Source organism: Podospora bellae-mahoneyi, chromosome 5 (genome assembly GCF_035222275.1).
Source record: "Podospora bellae-mahoneyi strain CBS 112042 chromosome 5, whole genome shotgun sequence".
Lineage (NCBI taxonomy): Eukaryota > Fungi > Ascomycota > Sordariomycetes > Sordariales > Podosporaceae > Podospora > Podospora bellae-mahoneyi.
Window position 1 is genome coordinate 1,627,413 of NC_085884.1, and position 17,400 is coordinate 1,644,812.

The 17,400-nt window shown below is 53.8% G+C and overlaps 5 protein-coding genes across 5 annotated transcripts; 1 reads left to right on the top strand and 4 right to left on the bottom strand.

Moving 5' to 3' along the window:
* Positions 1 to 583: 583 nt before the first annotated feature.
* On the bottom strand, positions 584 to 4,727 carry FAH12 (Oleate hydroxylase fah12). Its single transcript, XM_062879661.1, has 2 exons — positions 1,715 to 4,727; positions 584 to 1,656 (listed from the first exon to the last, which is right to left on the bottom strand). Exons 1-2 carry the CDS (start codon positions 2,736 to 2,738, stop codon positions 1,238 to 1,240), a joined length of 1,443 nt encoding a protein of 480 aa, XP_062730815.1. The 5' UTR covers positions 2,739 to 4,727; the 3' UTR covers positions 584 to 1,237.
* Positions 4,728 to 6,204: 1,477 nt separating this feature from the next.
* On the bottom strand, positions 6,205 to 9,239 carry PRT1 (Translation initiation factor 3 subunit b). The gene is made up of 3 exons (XM_062879662.1): positions 8,500 to 9,239; positions 6,891 to 8,430; positions 6,205 to 6,831 (listed from the first exon to the last, which is right to left on the bottom strand). The coding sequence occupies exons 1-3, from the start codon at positions 8,769 to 8,771 to the stop codon at positions 6,403 to 6,405; spliced, it is 2,241 nt and encodes a 746-aa protein (XP_062730816.1). The 5' UTR covers positions 8,772 to 9,239; the 3' UTR covers positions 6,205 to 6,402.
* Positions 9,176 to 12,278, top strand: CCT2 (T-complex protein 1 subunit beta). The gene is made up of 6 exons (XM_062879663.1): positions 9,176 to 9,535; positions 9,599 to 9,753; positions 9,819 to 11,193; positions 11,252 to 11,801; positions 11,853 to 11,998; positions 12,151 to 12,278. Exons 1-4 carry the CDS (start codon positions 9,533 to 9,535, stop codon positions 11,309 to 11,311), a joined length of 1,593 nt encoding a protein of 530 aa, XP_062730817.1. The 5' UTR covers positions 9,176 to 9,532; the 3' UTR covers positions 11,312 to 11,801; positions 11,853 to 11,998; positions 12,151 to 12,278.
* QC761_504355 (uncharacterized protein) lies at positions 11,477 to 13,690 on the bottom strand (the record flags this gene model as incomplete). The annotated part of the gene is made up of 1 exon (XM_062879664.1): positions 11,477 to 13,690. One exon carries the CDS (start codon positions 13,688 to 13,690, stop codon positions 11,477 to 11,479), a length of 2,214 nt encoding a protein of 737 aa, XP_062730818.1.
* Positions 13,691 to 14,817: 1,127 nt separating this feature from the next.
* On the bottom strand, positions 14,818 to 17,205 carry QC761_504360 (uncharacterized protein; the record flags this gene model as incomplete). The annotated part of the gene is made up of 2 exons (XM_062879665.1): positions 15,416 to 17,205; positions 14,818 to 15,364 (listed from the first exon to the last, which is right to left on the bottom strand). Exons 1-2 carry the CDS (start codon positions 16,987 to 16,989, stop codon positions 14,818 to 14,820), a joined length of 2,121 nt encoding a protein of 706 aa, XP_062730819.1. The 5' UTR covers positions 16,990 to 17,205.
* Between the last annotated feature and the right edge of the window lie 195 nt (positions 17,206 to 17,400).

Consider the following 17,400-nt stretch of genomic DNA (forward strand, 5'->3'; position numbering starts at 1 on the left):
TTCTCCGTTCCTTGGCCAATTTTCTACTTCACTCCTTCCCACCTTGGTTCCGAAATCTCGGACTTCTCTTTGGTGATTTGGGTTTTTTGGCGCATGGTTGACTTCTTAGCTGACTGTCCATACGTACTAGGAAATAATGTTCTCAGGCCCCAAACTCAAATCCCATAACATCTACCTGCTTCGCAAAAAACACCATAGTGCAATAAACTACTATAAATAAAGCTCCTAATTGTTCCTCAACATACCTAAATGCACATACCCCATCCCCTGTAAAGTGCCCTTATTCCAGCCACGCCCAAAGCAGTTCCAGCTAACAGTCCTGACTTCACCAACGTAACCCCAATCCTGAAGAAGAAAAATCGTGACTCATCCCGGACTCAAGGTATAAAAGGTCCAGCGCTCCCCCAACAAATAAGGTATCTTCTTTCTTTAAGTACCTAGCATGCAAAAGTTTCCAAGTTTTCCTACTTGTATCCCCCAAAAAGGTTCCCGGAACGGACGGAGTAAGCACTCGCAAGAATCTCCCACATTTGCCCTTTCCCCGCACTTGACACATCCTTAACCTGCTTCCCCCAACACCACTTCCTTGAATTCTTATACCAGGTTTTGGGACATCATAATCCATACCATCTCGTTGTTTTCTAACAACCTCACCTCACACATATCACTTCACAGTTTAACACAATTATTTTACGTTCAAAACATTTCTCATTAACTCCCCTCCTCATATAACTCCCGTCTCGTGTCTAATCATCTATTTATTTTGTCTTGCCAGACTCTCCTTGTCTTTTTGGACGATTTTGCTTCTTGTCTTGTCACGCGCTTCCCGCCAGACCAAATAAACAGAATAGCATAAATCACCGCTATCAACAGTCGAGTCAAACAACAAACGCCGTCCTTTGCCTGAAGCGCCGCCACTCAGCCCCGTTCCAGCACAGCGTGGGAACTTTTGAAAGCCACAAACGAGAAAAAATAAAACTCCGAGTCGGTCCCAACAAAAGTCATTGGGATAATGCTTGGTGTCCGCTCAGGCTGGTCCAGTCCAGGAAAGAGGGGCGTAGAGATGTTGCGTTTGGCCTGAAAGCAATGGAACACCTCGCTAGGGACGGCGTGGCAGGGCCGGGAATGATGATAATATATACAGAAGCTCCCCTCTTTTACAACTCCGAGTCATGGCTGAAGGATCGGGGTAGAGAGAGCAGTAACTTTAGTTGAGTTCCCCATCAACCATACTCACTCACTTGGCAACAGGAGCGGCAATCTTCGCAGGCGCGGTACCGAGACCGTTGCGGTTGCGGAAGAAGAGAACACCCTTGGCGGGACCCTCGGCACCTTCGGTGGGCTCAACCCACTGGCACCAACGAGCAGCCTTCCACATGGACTTGATGAAGCCAACGGGGCCGTCCTTGACATCGGCGCGGTAGTGCTTGCCCATGACGGGCTTGATGGCCTCGGTGGCCTCGTCGGCGTTGTAGAAGGGGATGGTGCTGACGTAGTGGTGGAGGACGTGGGTCTCGATGATGCCGTGGAGGAGGTGGCGGCCGATGAAGCCAAACTCACGGTCGATAGTGGCGGCGGCGCCCTTGACAAAGTCCCACTCCTCCTCGGTGTAGTGGGGAAGCGAGGGGTCGGTGTGCTGGAGGAAGGTGATGGCAACTGTTGCTTCGTTAGCACAAAATTCCCTTTCTGGTCCAGGATTCGATATCAAACTTACCGAGCCAGTGGTTGACCCACATGTAGGGGAGGAAGTACCAGACAAACATGTTGGCGGTGCCGAATTGTTTGCAGAGGTACACCAGAATGGAGATGGTGCAGGCAATACCAATGTCGCTCATGATGATAGCCCAGGCATCACGGTTCTCATACAGAGGGCTGCGGGGATCGAAATGGTTGACCCCGCCGCCGAAACCGTTCTTCTTGCCCTTGCCACGGCCCTCTCTGTGCCTCTCGTGGTTGTTGTGTCCGGTAACGTTGGTGAGGAGGTAGTTCCACCAGCCGATGGTCTGCTGGCCAACCAAGTGGATCAAAGTAACGATGGGAGTCTCCTCGGCGAGCTCATGAAGCTCATGGACCATCTTGCCGAGGCGGGTGGCCTGCTGCTCGCGTGTGCGGGGAAGGAAAACCATGTCGCGCTCCATGTTGCCGGTGGCCTTGTGGTGCTTGCTGTGGCTCAGCTGCCAGCTGTAGTAGGGGACCAAGAGAGCAGAGTGAAGGAACCAGCCGGTCACGTTGCAGACAGTCTTGGAAGCGGAGAAGGCACCGTGGCCGCACTCATGGGCAAGGACCCAGATGCCGGTACCGAAGAGACCCTGGAGGAAAGTGTAGACACCCCAGAGGACCACGCGGGCAGCCTTGTTGGGGACGTACTCGGGGGTCACAAAGTTGTGCCAGAGGTAGAAGGTGGTGGCCAAAAGAGCAATGTCACGGGCGACATAGCTGAAGCTGCGGAGGTTGGACCGCTCGAAGCAGTGCTTGGGAATGGCATCGCGGATCTCCTTGATGGTGAAGTCGGGGACCTCGAATTCGTTTCCGTAAGTGTCGATGAGCTTGCCGTAATTCTTCTTGGGAGCCGGGGCGTCAGTCGAGGCAAGAGACGAAAGCGAGGTGGACGAGGCCGAGTGACGGGGAGAATCGGCAGGGGAGGGAGCGTAGCTCGAGACGGCCGAGTCGCCGTTGATAGCCTTTCTTTGAGAGGCGTTCTTCTCGGCAGCAACGCCGGAAGACTTTCCAGCAGCCATGGTGAGGGATGCCGCACGAGTAATCGGACGAATTGGAGAAGATGGACGCTGAGGAAAAACAGCTCCGGGTAGTACACCGTGTGCAAGAACAGTAGCAACGGGCGGAAGGGAGGGAAAAAAAAAAGGGTCTGGGGCACGGGTGTTGTTAGTACGGCCGGATGGTTAATTTAGGATAGCGTCAGGTAGAGAAGGTGCCACGAACCGTTCAAAAAAAAAAACAGAACCCGATCGGCCACACAGAGAGGGAAAAGAGAGGATTAGGAAGGCCAGGAGAGGAAGAGAAAAAAGAAGTCCCTTCTCGGTCCGGAAATTTTCGTGTGTGTGCGGCGGTTCGGTCTCCTTATCCGTGGGTCGATATGTCTGATTTTGTTGGGACACCGCTGCAACAGAAGGACCACCCGGCACAAGTCGATACAGAATATTGCCTGCCACTGCAACCACTTTGTAGCACAGTTTGCTGTCAATGCAGGAATGCGCCTTCTCCTTATTAAGTACAAGGCTGGGAGAGCATACATAGAGTTTGCAGCTCTGCGTGAAGGTCACGTATTGGCCACCTCACCATGGGATGAGGTGGGCAATCTCTTCTCTAGCTCATCCAGATGGCAATGTCTGGATCGATCTGGAGAGCAGAGAGCACCAGAGGCATTCACCGCCTCGCCTCTGGAGTGGGTGTGAGTGGCGGGAGACTCACATGCTAGGAACTCTTGACATTCTATTTGCAAGCTGAGCCTGAGACAACGACGCAGTTGACCATCATCTAGCATCATGCCGAGGCCCAACCGATTGGCTGCAATTGGAAAAGGGACGGTGCTGGAGCGAACAGGAAGGCTCGAAGGCTAGTGTAGCTGATGATCGCCGTAGACTTGCATTTTCCCTTCACGCAGTCCTCTGAACTCGAATTCCAAAGAGTGAGATGGACATTCTGCTGTGCCAGCTGCCAACGATAAGTTGATCTAGTCAAAGAAACCCTCGGCCTCGGAGTCTCAGGCGCAGTGGCAAGGTCGTCATCCCAGCCCAACCAAACGAAGAAGCACCCCGGATTGACTCGTTCTTGCTGTTTTGTTTCGTCGACAGTTCTGCAACAAACAACAACAATAACAGCAAGTCCCGTCTTGTCCCTCATCGATAAGATCCGCAATGTGGGGTCCTTATTAAGGTGGTGTTGCGGGAACGGATAGGACCCACCAACCACAAATCCCAGCCAGCTGTCAGTGCATCTCCTTCGTCTGAATTCAGATTCTCGACTGCGGGGGCGGGGTCTTGCCTTCTCTTTGTCAACCACACTCTCATCATCCAGCTGCTAGCCCTCTCCCTTTCCTTCATGTCATCAACCACTGTGTACCTACCCACCATCTGTCTCATCCTTCCGTCCCATCCCACTTCCCGGTCAAAACCACCGGTGTTGCCCATCCACCCAAACACAACTTTTTTTTTATTCTCTGCCCCCTGCTTGCTGTGGCCAGACACACAACACAAAAATGCATGTGCAAATCTTGGCTCTGTGGACCCCCGATTTTGTTGGGGGAGCCTAAACCCCTTTTGTTGAGTGCTTCAAAACAACCCCTGTCACCTTGCACCCCCCCCTTTGCACCCATGATTGGCCGGACAGACGGAGGCCAAAAACCGAAAAAAATCGGAGGGTTCTGAAAATCGGGAGTCCGGGGAGTTGGTTTCTAGCCCCGGATGCCACGTTCTTTCTTTTTTAAAGGTCCAGAGCCGACGCCGAGTCAAGGCTCGGCATTTTCGCCGGTGGTTTGGTTTTCCCAGGCAACGATTGGACGTTGTCCTCTACGTAGTTGTGAATGCTTATTACCAGAGCCTCAAACTGTCTGTTCGCCCGCCTAGAAAATAGATCGGATGGTTCTGGTCAGTTGTCAGGGAAGATAACTGAAACATTTTCCAAAAGCCTTTTTGGAGCTCGAGGCTCAGACATGATGGCACCAGACCACAATACCGACGTCACTTATCTCTTGTTTTGTGGATTCAGGCAGGACCGCATTCCGATCCAGAGAGCGCTGAGTGTCTGGCGTCCAAGTCGTGCACTTTTACGGCCCCACCCACCTTTTTCGATATCTAGCCATAATTCTAGCTATAGGTAAATTTAGTAGCATTTAATATTTTATTAAGACTAACTATGATGAACTATAATAGGTATTATCATTTATACTTGACAGAAGACGAAATTATAGATATAGTGGTTTGGGGTGCGGCTATATGTCACGGTTTTGGGAGACAGTGGGGCACACCGGACCAATCAGGGCTGGACCGGGCGATCGAGCGGGGCTCACGGTCCAGTAGGACGGAACGGACCAATAAGGTGGGGACCGGGGACCGTGGTGGGTCTCACGGTCCACGGTCCAGTATCGGCCAATCCGGAGAGGACCGAGGACCGTCTGTAAGCCAACGGTCCACGGTCCCCTGATCTATATATACGGAGGACTGGCCGGTGTAGATAGACAGTTCCGCAGTATGCAATTCAAGCTTGTATTCACAGGATCTAGTGTTTACATTGAGACATCTTGTCGTACACTATCTAGCTGTACCGAACCAGGATTATTCAGAAGTAGCCTTCAACCGTTATCCCTTTCAGAGGTTCTGGATAGGGGTTCGTCATACTATAGGCCTGAGGGTATGAGTAAGGAAGTGGGGCTCTATGAGGATTCGGGGGTTCAGGAGTCATGTATATAAGCGGTCTGCTTCGGACATTCTATTTTAGACAGGATATCGACTTTTATTTTCTTCGTATTTATGCCTTATACGCGTGCAGGCAGTTCTAGCCCTCTGATCAGACCAATCCGGTGCTTATTGTGTGGCCTGCGAGCCTACAGAGTCTTTTCTTTGTCCTACGTGAAGTGCGGCCTGCGAGCGAGCTACTGTCACGCAGGTGTGTTTATTTAGAGACCTGCTGAGGGTATATTTGTGGTGTTGTGGTTATTTTGTGTATTTCCTCACTATTCCATTAATAATAGTACTAACTATAGTAACTTGATCTTAAATTTCGGTAAGCATAATTACTTTAAAGTATTAGCGGCAGTTATAATAGCGAGAGATCTAGCTTTACTATTATTAATATAAATAGGCTAAAAAAAGATAATTTTAAAAATAAAAAATACAGGTTTTAATAGTAGTAGTTACTAATTTATAATTATTTTAATTAAACTTTAGTTTACTAAAAAAGACCTAGCATTTTTGTTAATATCTAGCGCCTATAAATTTTGCTGTAGCTGAATATACTGGCGGATACTGCAATAAGTGGGGAGGCAGTGAAAATACATGCAGGACACGGTGAAAATACAGGACTCGCTGGCGTCGATGAACAAAATACCCATTTCCGTGTTGATAGGTCCGCTGCATATGATATATAACTTACAGCTATCCTTCCTAGTGGAAATGTCAGGAATCTCTAGAGTAGCACGCACCCATGATCATCGTACCGATTCACACGCATGTCCCGTATCCTCATGAACATGACATTACACCAGCCTCCCATTTGCAGAGCCCTCACTCCCCGCTACCCATGATACAAAATAAAAGGATTCTAGGACAACATCACCGGACGCAAAAGCCTCCCGCTTCATGTTCTTCTGCCTGCCTCGAAAAACACACATCACAAAACATGTAAACTATCGCTGAAAAACAAAAAAGGACTACTTTATGCCATCTACTAGTTGACAATCTCCTCCGTCTCCTCCAGCACCTCCTCCATGATCTCCTCAATGACCTGCTCCTCACCGTTGGGCGCAACCTCGGCCGTCTTGGCCTTGAGGAGCTCCTCCACAGGGTCGGCGGGGAGGCCGAGCTCGGCACGCTCCTCGGCAACCTCCTCCTCCACCACCTCGCGCCAGTTGTACCAGTCCTCGAGCAGACGGCGTCTCTCCTGGACGACAGCCACGTCGGCGCTGCTGATACGCTCGGCATCCTCTTGCTCAAAGATTCTCGAGTACTCGCGGAGGTTCTTGCGGATCTGCTTCTGCTCCTCCTTGCTGAGGAGAGTGGCCGGGCGGGGACGCCACGCCCATTGCTTGAACTTCTCAATAGGCTCTTCACGGAGCTGCTCACCCCTGAAGTCGTAGATGTGGTATCCGTTCTCCATCTATGGTCAAACATCGTCAGCAAAGTGCACATTTTGGGAATTAGTGGAAAACAACATACGGCGTGCTTCCAGGCAGAGGCCCAGGTGGCAACGTAACGTCCAGAGGGGTCCCACTCCACGTCGGTGACGCCATAGTGGTCAGCAGTGTTCATGAGCTGCAAGTTGGCAGTCAGGTCCTTGTCCGACTCTGGCTTCTCGCCCTCAAAGTCGAGATCGTAGAAGTCGAGATCCGAGCTCTGCGTGTTGTGGACGGTGGCCACAACAACGAATCTGCCCTTTGGCGACCAGTAGATGGCGTTGCTGTTCTTCTTCTCGAGCGTCCGGAGGTGCTTGAAGTTACCAACAGCGTTCCCCTTGGCCTTTTCGGGGCAGAAGAAGGCAACAGACGTCTTGGGGGGAACAGCGGTGGCGCCAACGGGCTCAGTCGTCGTGATGGTGACGAATCTGTCACCCTTGGGCTCCCACGCAAAGTTGATGACTGTGTCCTTGATGGTGTCGACAACCTCGACGGGGACACCTTTCTCCTTGATGCGGAAAATCTCCAGAGTGGTGGCCTGGGACTTCTTGGACTTGGAATGCCTGTCAACCTTGACGCAGAGGTAGGCACCCTCTGACTGCCAGTGAAGTTTGGCATCGGAAACACTGAAGAGGTTGAGCGATCTGACGACCTGCTTGGAGGGAATGCTCATGAGACCGACTCTGGCGGGGTTGCTGCCAATCTCGGGGGTCCAGAAGCAGAAAAGCTGCTCATACTCCTTCACACCTTCTCTCTTCACGGTCGCGGGCGCCCAGTCAAAGTCCACCACGCCGTCAAGCTTCACGGTGGTCTTGTCGAGGAGGTTCATCCTGGGAAGCTCGTACACAGAGATGGATGTTCCCTGGTTCAGTCTGGCGACGTACTTGTCATCGGCAGACCACTTGAACGCCGGCCAGGGGAACTTGGCGGGCTTCTTGGCCTCACCATCGGGTCCGGCGGGGGTGTCCTGTTGGGCAAAAGAACGGATGGGCTTGCCGGTCTCGATGTCCCAGATCACATAGTTCTTTCCATCATCGTCGATAGACAGCTGGGGGTGGCCCTCATCAGGGATGGAAATAGGCCTGTTGGACCACGTAACGAGGTAGTTTTCGTTGGGCGAGAAGGCAACAAGGTTAACGAAGGGATGGGCGAAACGCCTGATTCTCGTCCAGGAGGCACCACCCCAGAGCTGAACACCCTGCTGGTGAACTGAGGTGAGATATGTGCCCATGGGCGACCATTGCACAAAGGTCTCGGTCCAGTGTGGGCGGTCGACAATGTTCTCGGGCTGGTCCTTTTCGTTGTTCCAAAACACACCGACCGTGTCTCCCCTGTACATGACGAACTGATCTCTGCCGCGGCCCGAGGGATCGGCCATGAAGGAGCGGAGGTGCTCCTTTTCTTGGAAAGGCTCGATGGTGGGGGGAGTGTACTCCTCGTCGATGCGACCCTCACGGCCATAGCGGTCGATGTCGGTCAGCTTGTTGACGCGCAGAGTATGCTTCTTGTCGAGAGGGGAGTAGTCGAGCTGGCGCACGGCTGCGGCGGCCTCAGCGGGCGATGAGTACTCGACAAAGGCAAAGCTGCAGTTTAATTAGAGGGGGGCACATCATCCAAAAAACAAAACAAAAAAATGTGGACCGCCCACGTACCGCAATGACTTGCCATGGTCACCAAAGGGCATGAAGATGGCATCCTCGCTGGTCTTGCCGACCGTGTTGAGCTTCTTCAACAAGAACTTGACGAGCTTGGGCTTCTGCTCCTCGGTGACCTCGGGAAGGCCGTCGATGACGACAAAGGTGTCGTAGCCCTGCTCGAGCTGGACCTCATATTTCTCCTTGAGATCCGACACATCAACCTCGTCGTAGTCGAAATCCTCCTCGTCGAGGTTCTCGTCGCGCAGAGTCTCATAGGACGGCGCCATGCTGGGCAGACTCTTTCTCGGTTGGCTGGGTCTACTGCGAAAACGGGCTGGGGTGTCTCTTTGGCTGCTGGATTGCGCTGTCGCTGGACGTGGTCTGCTTCGATGTCGGTCGGGATAATTGAGATTTTGTGCGCTGCGCAGACTGTGGTGGGGTTCGAGAACGGTTTTTTTTGGTAGAGTTGCCAAAAGAGCCCCACAAATTTGGTTCTGCTGGGAGCTGCCTGGGACTTGGATTACTTCTACTACAGTACAGACAGAAGAGAGTCGACGGCTTCAATAAGGCATCAATGTCAATGCCAATGTCAATACTAGCCCAGTTGTAATTGTGCATATAAGGTATCTCAGCGGCTTTATCCTTTGTCTGTCTCCCTCCTCGCCTTGTTCTGTGAGCTTGGGCAAAGATTCGCAGCGTGTAAAAAAACTTCCCTTCCCGGCAGCGACCCAAAGCTGCTTGGCGAGGGGCTGCTGCAAGGTGACAGGCAAGTGGCGGACAGCTGTGTCAGCGGGCGGTGAGGGGAGCTCTCAACTTTTTCTGCCGGTCGAGACCGCAAAAAGATGGCCCGGCCAGGCACCTTTGGCCTTGTGTGGTGCAGTGTTGACTGCCAGAGCCCAGTCCCCATAGCTGCCCCTCCTCCCCACGGCGACCCATAATACCTAGTACCAACTACGGATATCTCCTGAATCTTGGGCCACCGCAACTTCAGTTCGAGGCCAAACTAGGTACCTTATAGACAAGATATACCCAATCGTGAATCAGTGCCATGGTCTGTCTATTCTACCTATTCTTGTGTTCTCTCTTTCTCTAAACTAATCATACCCCGCTACAGGCTTCCTTCAGTCCCACCCAAATCTTCGAGGAGGGCACCACACAGGAGAAGGGTGAGAATGCCCGTCTCAGCGCCTTCGTTGGCGCCATCGCCGTCGGTGATCTGGTGAAGAGCACACTTGGCCCCAAGGGCATGGACAAGATTCTACAGTCTGCGTATGTTGCTGGTTCTTGCTGTAGACGTTGTCATCATTTACTAATCTAGGTCATGTTCATCACAGCTCGACCGCCGAGATCATGGTGACAAACGACGGTGCCACCATCCTCAAGTCCATCTCCCTCGACAACGCCGCCGCCAAGGTCCTCGTAAACATCTCCAAGGTTCAAGATGACGAAGTCGGTGACGGTACCACCTCGGTCACCGTCCTCGCCGCCGAGCTGCTTCGTGAAGCCGAGAAGCTCGTCGACAAGAAGATCCACCCCCAGACCATCATCGAAGGGTACCGGATAGCCAGCCAGGCCGCCCTCAAGGCTCTCGAGGCCTCTGCGGTCGACCACAGCAACAACCCCCAAGCGTTTAGAGAAGACCTCCTCGCCATCGCGCGGACGACGCTGAGCTCCAAGGTGCTCGCCCAAGACAGGGATCACTTCTCCAAGCTCGCGGTCGATGCCATCATGAGACTCAAGGGTTCTTCCGACCTCAGCCACATTCAAATCATCAAGAAGGCCGGCGGCAAGCTCTGCGAGTCATACCTGGACGAGGGTTTCATCCTGGACAAGAAGATTGGCGTCAACCAGCCCAAGCGCCTCGAAAACGCAAAGATCCTCGTCGCCAACACGTCGATGGACACGGACAAGGTCAAGATCTTCGGCGCACGCCTCAAGGTCAGCTCGACCGCCAAGCTGGCCGATTTGGAAAAGGCCGAGAAGGAAAAGATGAAGGCCAAGGTGGAGAAGATCAAGGCGCACGGGATCAACTGCTTCATCAACAGGCAGCTCATCTACAACTGGCCCGAGCAGCTTTTTACGGATGCCGGCATCATGTCGATCGAGCACGCCGACTTTGACGGCATTGAGCGGTTAGCTCTCGTGACGGGCGGTGAGATCACCTCGACGTTTGACCACCCGGAATCCGTCAAGCTCGGCCACTGCGACTTGATTGAGGAGGTGATTATTGGTGAGGATACCCTGATCAAGTTCTCGGGCGTGGCTGCTGGACAGGCGTGCACGATTGTGCTCCGCGGTGCGACAGATCAGCTGCTCGACGAGGCCGAGCGCAGTTTGCACGACGCGCTCGCTGTTCTTTCCCAAACTGTCAAGGAGCCCCGGACGACGCTTGGTGGCGGTTGTGCCGAGATGGTGATGGCCAAGGCTGTGGAGGGGGCTGCTACCCGGGTCGAGGGCAAGAAGCAGATGGCTGTTTCTTCCTTTGCTGTCGCCCTCAGACAGCTGCCTACCATTCTGGCGGACAATGCCGGTCTTGATTCCGGGGAGCTGGTTGCTCGCTTGCGCAAGGCTATATATGATGGCTTGACCACGTATGGTCTTGACCTGATGACGCCTGGTGGCGGCATCACGGACATGCGGGAGCTTGGTGTTATTGAAAGCTACAAGCTGAAAAAGGCGGTGGTTTCTTCGGCTAGTGAGGCGGCCGAGGTGAGTTTTTTTTCTTTTCCGTCCCTTTCGTGGCTAGTGACTGACGTAGTGTTTGCAGCTCCTGCTCCGTGTGGATGACATAATAAGGGCGGCCCCCAGAAGGCGTGAGAGACATTGAAGCGTGATGTGCTGGACGGTAGCATTAGCATGAGCGGGCCAGGCCTGTATAATATCACCCTTTTAGACGGCCTGAATGAAAAAAGAATATCGACATCATCTGTCATGTCACCACCGATACCCAAGAAGATAGCGTCAAAAGATGGTGTGTTATTACTATGCAATCTTACACATCCCAAACAACCTCCAAAACCTCATCCACAGGCTTCTTATCCTCCCCCCTTGGTGCGCGGTAGATGTACAACTGTCTAAACTGCTTCTTTCTCTTCCCTTCCCCAGTCCAGTAGGCATCCACAAGCAACCACTGCTTTTTCTGTCCCTCTCCGAGCCTTGGTCGCAAGGGGCCGTAGGCTTCGTCGTAGTCGCCCGAAGAGGCGTACTGCCATGTTGCTTCGACTTTTTGGAGGTCAGGGAAGGAGCCGGGAGGGAACTCGGTGTAGGAGTAGCCGTTTACCCAGAGACCCACGGTGGAGGAGGAGGAGGAGGTGGTGGTGGTGGTGTTGCAGCCGGTTTTGAATCGTTGGAGGAAGCAATCGCCGCAGAGGGAGGTGATGGCAGACATTTGGGGGATTGGGGCGTGGAACCAGGTTTTGTAGTGGTGGAGGCTTAGGAGGGGGGGGGAGGGGGGGTTGTCTCTAGGGCGGAGGAGGTCGGGTGTGGGGAGGTGTTTGGGATGGGAGTTGGAAGGGTTGGCTGCTCGGTCGAGGAAGCCGGTGAGGGGGATCCATATGTGGGAGGGGAGGGAGGGGTGGTCCCATTTTCCAGTGCCTCTCCCACCAGCGGCACCACCGCCTCTTTCTTCCCGAGGGAGGTGTTGAACGTCGCTGGGAGGGATGGTAGGGTGGTCCCATTTTCCAGTCCCCCTCCCCCCGGCAGCACCACCGCCTCTGTTCTCCCTCTTCTCTCCCCCCCTCCACCTTCCGGTACCTCTGCCACCAGCAGCACCACCGCCTCTCTCCTCCCGGCGGAGCTGGTCGGGATCTCTTGGTGGAATCCCAGGGTTCTTCCATGGGTCAAGATACCTCCTCGTCCCCCGTCCCCCAGCAGCACCACCCCCCCTCTTTTCTCTCTTCACGCGTTTGTGATCTCTTAGTGGAATCCCAGGGTTATGCCACGGATCAAGATACTTCCCCTCCCCTCCTCCCCACCTCTCCCCCCCCCTCCTCCCCACCCGTCCCCCCTCAAAAAAACCAGAAACATCCCCCCTCAAATCCCCCTGCCACAACCCCCTCACCTCCGTCAGCCTCACTTCCGTAAACCCATAAACACAATCCCTCAACAGCCCATCCCCCCCTCTGTCCCTCCCCCCATACTCAACCGCACACCTCTCAAAGTAGGGAACCAGCTGCCTAGCCAGCGGCACAGAAACAAACAACCCTGCCCCCCCAAACGCCATCTCCCCGTACTGTCTATTCGCCGATTTGCTTTCTGACCTGGCACCGAGATACAACGGCACTGACGGGTCATATCTTCCCAACGCAACCGTCAGGCGGTGCAGAGACGGAAAAAAAGTGTCGTCGTCGATGAGGGAGAGAAACGTGGTTTGGGGGGTGGAAAAGGATAACAACGTCGACAAGAGGAGGAAGTGCAGTTGGGGGGTAGTGTAATTCTTGGTGTGGGCGGGTGGTTGAGGGGGGGGGAGGGCGGAGACTAAGATGGAGCGGGAGTGGTACAGTTTTAGTAGGGAAGATGAAGAGGCAGAGGGCGAGGGGAGGGAGTGGTAATCTGTTATTGTGAGGATGAGTCTTGATTTGGAGTGGGATAACCAGTGGGCGAATGCTGAGAGGGTGGACTCGGAGGAGAGACGCTCGTAGGTGGAGGCTACGCCGAAGATGAGCTCCGGGTGGGGGGTTTTGGGGTAGGGTTTTGAAACGGGGAGGGAGATGGGGGTGCACGGTGGGAGGGAGAGGTTTTTGTCGCTGAGGGTGAGGCCGATGGTTGATTTGTCTGAGGTGAAAGGGGTGGTGATGTTAGAGACAAGATTTCGATCGACGGTCTTGTCGTAAACGGGTTTGATGCATTGCTGGGTGTAGAGGATTGTGTCTGTGAGGCCAAACTTTTCCTGTCGAAGGTATTCCAGCTCCGGAGGTCGAGCGAGGTTCCGACTTGATTTGCCTTCTACCGGGAGCTCTGGCGGTTTTGGTTCTTCTGCGGCATTGTCCGTTTGCGGGGTGAAGGGTGAGACTTTGTCTGAGTGCTGTCGGTCGAGATGGAACCATTCCCCCGCTAGGTTCTCAACCATGGACTGAGCGGCTGTGATGGAGACGGTTGGCGGGATTCCATTGTGAACTCGAAGGGCGGTAAACAGCAGGATACTCAGGACAACCGACAGCAATACCAGGGTAGCTCGTGAGAAACACCGTGGGGTCACCATCATCATGTAAGGGGCATGTCGAGCGGCGAGCGGTGCTTGATCTGAGACTTGCCGTGTCTTGACCAGAAATAAAACTCTGGAAAGAAACTGACGGTAAATGACACTCACAGGCTTGTGTCTGAGAGAGAGTTGAGGGCTGCCTTGACAGGATCTGCGGGCAAGGGTTGCCGGCAGCGGGACAAGTCAAAATGGTGATCTCCATCATGCAAGATTCCTCCCGTCAGTGACGCCGGAACCACTTGGCACCTCATCGAGAATCTACAAAGCAACACTGTGACAAAACTGAACCCGATTACTCAGTCTTGATCAAAACTCTCGGCATGTTCAGAACCAAGCATATCCAGCCAACAGAGCAGGGTTTCCTCGAAACCGATCATTGTGACCGGATTCGTGACGAGCCAGACACACCAGATGTAATACTGTAACCCGATATCAGCCCGAGAGTCATGGTTCAGACAGCCCTGCGCTGGGAAAACGTCAACTTCGGATGCCTTGATCCCACAGATGTTGTCAAAATTTTTGAGAAACCTGCCACGGCTGACAACTCGAAACGATCTGTGTGTGCCGTGTCGTCGGAGCCCACATACCGGCTAAGGCGACATATATATTACCTCGTGCTTGGGAGTTGCCAGTGGTAAGGCCACCGCCAAGTGTCCCAAGGCCTTGTCAATCCGGAATGTCCAGGCTCTTCTACTCATAGCCAGCGAAAACCCCAATGCACGCTGGTCCGTGATTGACAGGTGAACATACAGAAGTCTTGGAACAGCAGGCGTGCCACAGCTGCATCCCCAAGCCAGACGTCGCCACAAGTACTTGGTGTCACCAGCATCATCGGATGAAGTTGGTGATACCTCCTGTAAAGACATATCCGACCTGAAAGGATCAGCCGCCAATGCTTGGCCGCTGTAATACCAGCCGCAGAGGCGCGCAGGCGTCCAATCCAAAGACGTTGCGTCAATGCGACAATATACCGGCAGATTAACCGATCGTATGTCTCCGACACCCGGATCTTGGAAAATGGGGGGGAGCGGCTGGTTCTCGGTGAGCCGCCGTGGAGTCTGGGAGGTTTATCCTTGCCCGTTTCTGTTCGGAGCCGGAGAGGGTCATTAAGCGTAGTCTCAGTAGGCAAAATCTCAAAAGTAGCTGGACAAGTCGATATGCCCATCCCCATCAAGAAGCGGGAACAGGTTCAGGGCCCCAAAGGTTTGGTCGGCATTTTCTTCAAAGCCGCTAAAGACAGAAAACTCGGGTGTCCCTGTCATCCCAAAAAACGTAGACTCAAAGTCGAAGTCAAAGCGTTGCATCACCGCATCGTCTTGGGATGGATGGGGCTTGTCTGGCTTGCTGCTGCTTTCTCCCGGTCCTGCAGCTGGGTTTGTCTTGGATTGTGGCCCGTCAAGACCGCCATCGCTTCCCCGAGGAGTTCGCGGTATGAGCCCAAACAGCTGTGACGAGCTCTCTGTCCTGCGGGCCCGCTCCTGTATCTCCTTCTTTTCCAGGTATTCTAGTGCTGTGCTGAGTAATGACTTGGCAATGAGCGAGTATTGAACCGCGTGGGTGTCGGTTTGCGCAAAGTATTCGAGAGCGATAATGGCAGCGCGGCAGTACTTCTCGATGATACGACCAAACCCGCCAATGAGACCGACACCGAGGACGAGCGAGGAGGCAAACAGCCATGACCTAAGACAAAAGTCAGCTTTGGCAAAAAAGAGAAGAAAAGAACCGACTTACACGATAACAGGTGCCACTCTTGTCATCAGACCTCTATTGATCAGGTCCTGAATGGGTTCAACCATCAGTATTGCTGCGTCGATGCAGGCATCCGCAAGCTTCGACTTTCCCGAAGTCGTGGTCGGTGACGAACATCCATCGGAAAGTCTTCGATGTAGCTCCACCATCAAGAATGGCCTCGAGACCAGCATCACTGCGTAATAATACGAGGCCAGCACCTGGCAGGCACCATTCACCACTCCAGCATCTACGTCCCCTTCCTCATTATCCTCCAACACTTCCTTCAACCTCTCCAACCATTGCCCTGACCACCCTCTCAGCTCTCTCGATATCCCCTCGGTCAACCTCGGTGAGATTTTCCTCCTCGAATATACCTCCACCACGACACTCTCGATCACCAAGAATATCTGTACCGACGCGTTCAACAGATCAAACTTCTCCCTCCCGGTTTCGTCCGGCTGTCTGTACGGCACCGTACAGTCCACATCCGATGTCGCTGGCGGTCTCCCCATCGACGTCGACAAGAACAAGTCCACCACCCTCAGGCTCTTCCACAACCTGTCCCTCTGCCTGTGAATGTCGGGCCCGAACCTCGCATTGACCGCGGTCCTATGCACCCCTATCGACAGCGCTGCCCGTGCCGCCAGCCCAAAGAACAAAAACGCGGCATTAATCTGACACGCCCCCAGCGAGTACAGCGTGATAAGTATAAAAGCCTGCACGCTCGCCACTCCCAAATTCCCCCCTAAACTCGCAAGCGCCACGTTCCTCGCGTAATCAAAATACTGCTGGCCCGTCCCTTCACCCCCCTTCTCAATCTTCTGACACCCAATCGCCAACACCAAATAATTCACCGCCCCAGCCAGAGCATCATCCCCATGATCCTCCGCAGCCCACTCGATAATATCCCTCTCCAGCCTCGCATCATCCTCAAACAAATCAATCAACCCCCTCGTAACCTCCAAATACGCCCCCACCGCAGCAGGCCCGATCTCAATCCTCACCCGCGGCGGCAACGCCCTGTAACCAGACGACACCGACGGCCTGGAAGATGCATTCTCCAGCGCCGAGTACCCCCCCGTCTCGGGCGCAAAAGCATGCGCATCCACCCGTGTGGTCACCAGCCTCCTCACTGTCTGGAAAAACGACAGCGGCGCGCAGTCCCCGATAAAGACCAGCTTCCCCTGCGCGTCACACAGCAGCCTCGCCTCCCTCGGCACCTCGGTGTCCTCGTGCTCTTCCAACGGATGTTGCTCCTCAATCCGGTGGTGGTGCTGCTGCTGCACCGGCGCATCGATCCGCACAACCGGATGATTTGAAGCCGCCCCCGGCGACCCAGAAGCATGCGAAACAGAACTCCTCACATTATCCCCACGGTGGCCGGCGGTGGTGGTGGTGGTTGACGGCCTCGGACGCCTCACACGCGGGGCGGTGTACCGGCAACTGTCGGGGTCCCGGCGGCGGACGCAGTACCCGCACGGCAACACGCCGCTGCACCGGATCTTGCGCTGCTTGCACGTGTCGCACGCGTTGGCGACGCGGGACCGGACGAGGCCGCCGGCTCTGGTTTCCATCCGTTTTTTTTTTCTTTTTTTTTTATCTTGTTTTTTTCTCTTGATTCAAAACGGTCGTTGTTATCGTGGAAAAATGAAGGAAACGCTGCGGGGGGTGCAAAAAGATTAGATAGCGCGCGTGGGACAAGGCAGCCTATCAAAGCTGCGTGTGGTGCACTAATCGGGAAGGAGGAGCTTGGCTTTCAACTCAAAGACGTCATAACGGTAAGATGGCGCACACCTAGGTCAGGGTTAGGGTATGATATATCATCACCAGTCTCAGAATGCCCAGCAGGAGTTGGGGCAATGTTCAAGATTGACTACCTCTTCCCTAAAAGAGATCTCTTACATACAAATACATGTACAACCAGAATCAACTAAACGCAGCACACACCTCCCAACTCCAATCTCACACAACAAACCAACATAATA

Coding starts and splice junctions, on each gene's coding strand:
- CCT2 (XM_062879663.1), top strand. Junction 9,754..9,818: donor GACAAGATTCTACAGTCTGC/GTATGTTGCTGG, acceptor TGTTCATCACAG/CTCGACCGCCGAGATCATGG. Junction 11,194..11,251: donor CGGCTAGTGAGGCGGCCGAG/GTGAGTTTTTTT, acceptor TAGTGTTTGCAG/CTCCTGCTCCGTGTGGATGA.
- FAH12 (XM_062879661.1), bottom strand. CDS start 2,738: ATGGCTGCTGGAAAGTCTTCCGGCGTTGCTGCCGAGAAGAACGCCTCT. Junction 1,657..1,714: donor GTGGGTCAACCACTGGCTCG/GTAAGTTTGATA, acceptor ACGAAGCAACAG/TTGCCATCACCTTCCTCCAG.
- PRT1 (XM_062879662.1), bottom strand. CDS start 8,771: ATGGCGCCGTCCTATGAGACTCTGCGCGACGAGAACCTCGACGAGGAG. Junction 8,431..8,499: donor GACCATGGCAAGTCATTGCG/GTACGTGGGCGG, acceptor ATTAAACTGCAG/CTTTGCCTTTGTCGAGTACT. Junction 6,832..6,890: donor CCTCTGCCTGGAAGCACGCC/GTATGTTGTTTT, acceptor GTTTGACCATAG/ATGGAGAACGGATACCACAT.